This window comes from Gavialis gangeticus, unplaced genomic scaffold (genome assembly GCF_001723915.1).
Source record: "Gavialis gangeticus isolate Ggan-Ray unplaced genomic scaffold, GavGan_comp1, whole genome shotgun sequence".
NCBI lineage: Eukaryota > Metazoa > Chordata > Crocodylia > Gavialidae > Gavialis > Gavialis gangeticus.
Genome location: NW_017729005.1, coordinates 4,343,514 through 4,350,833, shown reverse-complemented (window position 1 = coordinate 4,350,833; position 7,320 = coordinate 4,343,514). Strand labels below are relative to the sequence as shown.

Sequence of the window (7,320 nt, the reverse complement as noted above, 5' to 3'; positions counted from 1 at the left end):
GCGGCGCTGCCCGGCACTCGCGGGCCTGCTCCGCGCGGCTCGGCCCGGCCTGCCGGCACCATGAGCGACGTGGAGGAGAACAACTTCGAGGGGAGGGTGAGTGGCCGTCCCGGCCCGGCCTGTCGGGGAGAGGGGAGGTGGCCCAGCCCGGCCCGGCTCCTCGCTGATAATGGCTCCTGCCTTGGCCCGCGGCGGGGCGGGGCTGGGCCGGGCCCCCACCCGCCATTTCTAGCCCCGTCTTCCTTCTCCTCGAGGCCCGCCGGGCCCGCGCTCCCCTTCCCCGGTGCCCGGAGCCGCCTCCCCTGGAAGAGCCCGCGGGGGGGGCGCTGCGCCGCCTTCCCCTAGAGCCGGGGCCTCGGAGCCCGTAGGTCCCGCCGCCGCCGCGGTTCGGTCCCTGTCTGGAGGCCGGTTCCCGCGCTGTCGCGGGCCAGGGTGTGTGTGTCCGCGCTGCCCGGCCGGCGCGGGGGTGAGGATGGAGCTGTGGCGGGTGCAGAGCAGGGAGCAGGTGGCCGAGACACAGCGTCCACACCCCACCGCCATCTCCTCTGTTTTGTTTTGCAGGGACTCTGGTGGCCTTTCAAGACTTGCTCTTGAAGAACACTTCAGAGCCTCCTTGGGTGACCTTCTCTGATGAGCCAGCGGCAGCAGCTTGGTAGCCAGGGAGCGTTGCTGCCAGGGGATATAAGTAATAAAATCCTGAAGTGCATTGTTGTATCCCAGTAATGGCTTCTCCTGGAATGGGGGAGCCCCTAGGCTACAGGCACCAGGCTTGACTGCATGGTTTGCTGCTGCTGGTTCTTCAGGGGAGGCGAACAAAACATGGTTTTCAACAAAACATGTTTTTTAATCTTAATTGTTCTGGCAGGGGCAGCTTTGTAGCTGCGCTGTTTCTGACTAAGTAAAGTAATTGGTAAATGGATATCCAACCTAATGAGTCAGCTGTCAGTTTGAAAAAATTGGGTAAGGAGCATGTCTGCCAGTTCTTCAGAATCTATTGCTTTAAGCACTAGTTCTCTGTGAGCTTTTTTTTTTTTTTTTAATTATTATTATTATTATTATGTATTTGTTTCTCTGTCTTTTCTTGAAAAAGAGAGCTTCCCTTTGTTTCCTTTAGCTAAAAATTGTTCTTCTGGGATCTCTGGACAGATCAGTTGCTAGTTTTATTGGGGTGTTAAAGCTGACTACCTTCAAAGTCACTTATGACCAGTTGATCAGTTTAATCAGCTATTTTAATTGACTTTTCCACTTACACTTGAGTTTCTTCCTAAAGGAAGATGCATACCCATTATATAACCATCAACATGATTTTAAAACGAAATGGAGCTTGTGCATTGGATTTGGGGAATGCTTTGATCATATACATACAAAATCACTGTATTTATTTAAAAGACTATAAGCACAGCACTGTCAGAGTCTCATTATATTTACCTTTTTCATATGTTAGAAAAGCATGAACTATATTGCCTGTTTACCAGGTAATGAATTTTGCTTGTGACTTGTTAGGCAGTTGATTTGGCATGGTAACTAGGAATTAAACAATGCACAACAGCACACACTGCTCATTAAACAAGTCAGCCTTAAATGTTTTGGGTACATAATTTTTTTTTTAAATTAAGTATACTTCAGATTTAGAACGGAAAGATTTGAGAAGACTCTGTAGTTAGTGAATTAAACTCATTTCAATTTAGTTTGTGAAACTTTTTCAGACGTACTTTAGTCAAAGTGGTGAACCTAAGTTCCTACTTGCTTCTCTCTCTCAAATATGAACCTCTTAAGTTTTTAGGCTATCCTTTAAATATAACATCAGTAAATCACAAGTGTCAAATTAAAAATGTGTGGCTTTTAAGAGGCCAGAGTAATGTTAGGCTTTAACATTACTTTTACATTTAATTTTGAATAAGTTTATAGCTTTTTCTTATTAAAGTAACAACAAAAATGTTTTAAATAATAATCTGCTAACTTGGAAAAAAACAACTATTTTTCAATTACTTTTATTATTAAGTATCTTCTGAGTGTAGCAAGTGGCAGCTCCCCCTCCCCCTTCTGTGAAATTCAGTGGAACAACAGTGGCAGAGTAGTAGCAATTACTTTTTCTGTTTTGCTATTTTTGAACAGCTGCTACTTTTTGGACCAAGTATTTTACAATAGGAGAAACTTACATTTTTTTTCTTAAGCTAGCTTTTTTTTTTTAGTAAATATGTTAATGAAATAAAATAGTATACTAAACTGATAATCACAAGCTTGATTTGAAATGGTACTGTTCATTTGGGTGAAGCGAAGCATTGTTGACACTGCAGGACTGGGATGTAAGATAAAATATAGACTGTAGTGGTCCTGCTTACTAGTTTTTTTGTTTTTTTTATGAAGTTAAATATTTAAAAAAATACTAAAAATTGCCACAGGACTGTAAATGTCAGAGCATTCTTGAGAATATTCATATTTTAGTAAGTGAATCAGGGAATAAAGGAATTTAAGAAATCAGGGGATATAGGTGGTGAAACATGCTGTTACAAGAAGCAATGGCATGTATATTCCTTCCCAAAGCACAAGGTACTTAGTTCTGATTGGATGTACAGGTACTAAATCAATTAGCTTTTGTAATTGGTGCAAATTAATTAAATGCATTTTTCCTTTAGTTCTCTGTTTTGAGATGAAGAGATTATATTGTATATTTTTTCATATATAAATATACCTAAGTTGGAAAAGTAATTGAATTGCCTCTATTTCCTCTAAAATGATTGAAGATTTAAATAAGGCAATTTTTAATGCCATTAAGTAAATATTACTTTCAACTTAAAAAAAAAAAAAAACTGATCTAACAGCCAAATTATGTGATTTCTACCCAGTTAATATTAAAAATAAAATAACTTCCTTCCTTTTGTGTTCGCTTGAATGATTGTGATGATACAGCTATTGAACATTTTTTTTCAACTTAATGAAAATCAGTTTCACTAGGTTACAGTGTAACTGATATATTATGATGCCTAATTACATAAAGCAGAGTACCTGGGTTTTTTTCACTTCTTTAGCTCAGCTGACTCCGTTCCTAAAAACCTTGTGTCAAGTATTTGCATTCAAAATTCTTTATATGTGTTAACAGTGATATTTATTACACTGTATTGCCACTGTTGTAGATGTTAGGAAAGTCTTCTAAGGATAAAGTTCATTTGTTAAAGGGGGCAGTTGCAGACTATCCTAAAAGCATGAGAAACCCAAGAATTCAGAGGAAGACTCTTGTTTTCAGTTGTGCTTCTCTCCAAAGTATTTATTTACTATTGCTGCAAGTAACATCGTAGCTAAAAGGCAAGGAAAGAATTTTCAGTTTCTCTTCTGCAGTTGACCCTGCTTTGTGTATTTTCAGTATATTCAGGTTCCCTGTGTATTCTGTCATGTTTGTGGCACACTTACACCTCAACAGGCAAGGGCAAAATGCCAACAGAATAGTGTTTTTGTAAAACCATAAATTTTACAAAACTTGATAATTTTAATAATTGGAACTGCTTTACCTATCTTTTGCAGTTTCAAGTTACTGTCCATGTCCCCCCTGCCCCCCAAGATTTTTTTAAATCCTCTTTTCAAATTGAAATGAAATAACCAGATTCTCTGGGTTGGAAGGCACTGACTGGAGCAGTAGTAAAGCCAAGTGACCTTGTTAAACTGGTTAGATTGAGGAAATAGAAAAGGGATTTTAGTGTGAGTGTTTACAACTACTTAACATCTTATTTCATTTAATGATATTTGGGTAAAAAGTCTTTAACCATCTGGTTTCTTCACCTTTTCAAATAAGATGGTATATGACATTGAGGCCTAATGAGTGTAACATTTTAGCTGCCAACTGTAATGGTAGGATAATATCTACTTTCCCACTCTGGGGGTCCTGCTTATCAGGAGCGTATATTTAGTGAATATGTCTAGGATTTCAATCGATTTTATACTTCCTTTTTTTCTCTAATATCAAAGCTCTCCTGAGAAATTAGAATTCTAGTTTTAGTTTCTATGATTTGTCCTTTGTGACACTTGTTTCTACAGACTTAAAGCAGAATTGTTACCTAGGGTAGTAGTATTCCTGTTGTCGTACAGCAGAAATCCCTGTAACTGGGCTCAAGAATCATTGAATCAGGAATTGAGTAAATTGCAGTGCTACACTTTAAAACTTTTTTTCTTGCTGTATTCAGAAGAGTGTCAGGGTGATGTGAAGGTAATGGTATTTGCTTCTTGTGCACATATTCCTGTTAGTGCACAAGGACTCAAAAAAGACACATGAGTCTTAGTTGCATTCATGTTTAGCCAGTTGATGTTAGTAACATGCCTTTTGTGTCAGTGCTTAGTCTGTGGACTGTAGTTTCAAAATTAGGTTTTTCAAAGCAGTGGACATATTTTACTCTAAATTTCAATCTCTCTATATATCTTTAGAGAGGCTTTCATTACTTGTCTTTACAGCTTTACTTTAAATGATATTTTGTGTGTTGATCATGTTGGGATAGCATTTATTTAAAGCTAGGGGTGAAACTTTCCTTTAACTCTTCCTTCTCCTCCCCTGGGGAAGTGGGGGTGGTAGTCTCTTAGTACTTGAAGGAGTGTGTTAAAATAATTTTCCCCCCTTCCGAATAATCCACTTACCCTAGTATAAAAAAATATGAGTGCTGTTTATGTGCAAGTTCTGCATGGATAAATATAGCAGTTTACCTAGTTGTACATTTTAAGATGCACAAGAGCCTTGTCAGAACCATCAGCACCTTAAGCTAGAAAATGGATGTTATTTTATTGACCTTTTTCACATGTGCTTTCCAGTGCCCTTTGTTTTAGAGGAATCTTTCTGAAATGTTACTGGCCTCTCAAATTGTTATCATGTGAACCAACTGTAGCTAATTAGCTAAAGCTGTACTCTGTAGTTAGTCCACTGATGCCTCCAGCTCCTGTGTTGCTGTTCTTTACCAAGTTTATTGCTTTCTTTCACTCACTTGGGCTTCCTCTATATTATAGAGGTCTGTTAGCATAACAGTGTTGCATAGGGGTGTAAAAAGATCATACTAGTGTAGCTGGCAAAACCTCTGGTGGAGATTCTAGCTCTTCTGGTAGAAGTCCTGCTGTTTATTAGAAGTTGACAGCTCTCAGAGCAGAACAAGTCTGTCACGCAGTTCCATCTCTCTGGGAACTTGGTCATGTTATTTCAGCCGTCCTGTAGTATAGTTTAAGCCTTTAATCATCTACTGTTTCATTAAATGAGACTTGAATACCATTTGTGGTTGCAGCAGTAAGAGTGGAGCTTGTAGCTGTGTTGCATCAGTTTGAGAGGAGCAATCTTATAGCTGAGGAATGGTTAGAAGTACTGTTATCCTGTAGTCTGTGATAACAATTCACTTGTATGTTTCTGGCTGAAATATTCATAATGACAAGCTACCTGTAGCTGATCAGTTAATATTGACTAGCCTGCCATGAATGGCACCTTAGAGCAAGAGATGTGCTTTGCTTTGCCCAAATGTACTTTAGTTCTGGGATGGGATGTTTATGGAATTTAAAGACAAGGTAGATGTGCACCTTTATAGATTAAGAGCAAAAACCCACAAGATTTTGTGAAGCCAAGTTCACTTCATACAATGCTGTCCTTTCACAGCATCTGATGAAGTGGAGTGACTTAAAACAGTGCCTCTCAACCTTTTTTGTACCAGGACCCATTTGTAAACTTTGATGGCCAATCCCAACCTGCTGCCTCCCAGCCCCCCAGGCATGTGGGGTGGGGATAGGGTGGCCAACACAGAGGACCTTCTGGTTTTCTGCTATACTGTCTTCTATTGAGGAAAAATAGCGGACATGAAGATGGTGGATTTCATATCATCAGAGAATAACCAAACAGTCCTCTATGATGGCCACCCTAGGTATGGGGGGCCACAAACAGCCCTTTGCAGGCTGGAATCTGACAGCCTGCGAGTCAAAAGCCACAGTTTCTGAAGTTTTCTCATTTAACAGAGAATCCATCTGTAGCATTTCTAGATCTTTTTCAAGTTTGTTTCATATATTCTTAGACTATGGGTTGAAAAATACTGATTTAGAATACAATAGATAGGAATGCAGGAGACAGAGTGAGGGGGTGAGGAGAATAGAGGCGTACAGGCTGTACAAACAAAGAAGCCCTAAGAACAAAGGGGCCACAAAAACTAATCCAGGTATTGAGATGATAATCCATAGTCCTTGTTTAAACCATACTTAACAGTCCAGTTTGGATGATTTCTTGTTCCACAGCTTCCACATGGATTTTAAGAAATGTAGTCTTAACTGTTGGTGTGTATCGGTCACCTGATTAAGAGGGTGTGGGGGCAGGGAAGGTGAGGTTGAGTGGAGAGAATCTCTTGAGCTAAGAATATTTGGTTTAGGCAACAGTCAAAGATAAAGCCATTTTGATGCATAAGAGAAGGCAAAACTTCTAAACCAAAAGAGCTTTTGAGCAAACTTGTCCTGACTGAAACATGTATGGACAGTCCCTTTGCTTGAAAAACAATGATAGTAGAAAGTAATGAGTATTCAATTTTTTCCCCTGCTGAGGTGAGATTTTTTTTTTTAAGTTAGAGGTTTTCTGTTCATCCCATAATGTGCATATACAGCAATTGGGTTTACCCCATTGTGTTGCATAATAAAACTTTAAGGATGTTGTAGCAGATTTTTTTCCTTTCTCTGTTGTCTCATGGTAGGGGTTGGGGGGACACACACAACACTTTCCAACAAAAGATCTCACCCTGTACTACATTAGTCCCTAGGAGTCATGAGCCTGTTTTTATTTTTCTGTGGTTTTTTTTTGATGAACTATATCTTTTGCAGGGTCTCCCCTTGTGGACATAAACTGTCTTGATAAAAAGTCCCTTTGAAGTTTTGTGGGTCTTAGAGCTAGATGTTTTATGTGGTATGAGAAGACGTATTATAAATCAGTGCTACACAAAACTGTCAAATAATAGCTGTCTCTTTAGAGGCAGTCTGTATCTCCAGTCACCTTACAGTTGAGGAGTTTTGACATTTGTAAGAACTAACTCTTGTTGCTGTTTTAAAATTGGGACAGTTGAATAATCTTAAGTTTAAAATATAACAACTGAAGTCACTTAAAAATAAAACCCAAATGGATGAATATTTGATCTACAGCAGAGGTTCCCAAACTTTTTCTTATTGTTTACCCCCTTCCAGATTTACCAGCTGCCTGTGTACCCCTACCAGTATATGGTTTATATTTGAACCCCTTAGTGCCAATTACTATTATAATGCAAATTAAATCCACCATTGCACAATTTCTCCTGCATACCCCAGGGGTACATGTACTACAGTTTGGGAACCCCT

At 39.5% G+C, this 7,320-nt stretch overlaps 1 protein-coding gene across 3 annotated transcripts in view; it reads left to right on the top strand.

Moving 5' to 3' along the window:
* The first annotated feature begins 6 nt into the window (after positions 1–6).
* The window catches only part of TRA2A (transformer 2 alpha homolog), a 73,064-nt gene continuing 65,750 nt past the window's right edge, over positions 7–7,320 (top strand). For all 3 annotated transcript variants that reach the window (XM_019508581.1, XM_019508582.1, XM_019508580.1), the window contains exon 1: positions 7–96. In XM_019508581.1, coding sequence (XP_019364126.1) covers positions 61–96 — 36 coding nt within the window. In that variant the 5' untranslated portion in view covers positions 7–60. The remainder of the gene's footprint in view (positions 97–7,320) is intronic.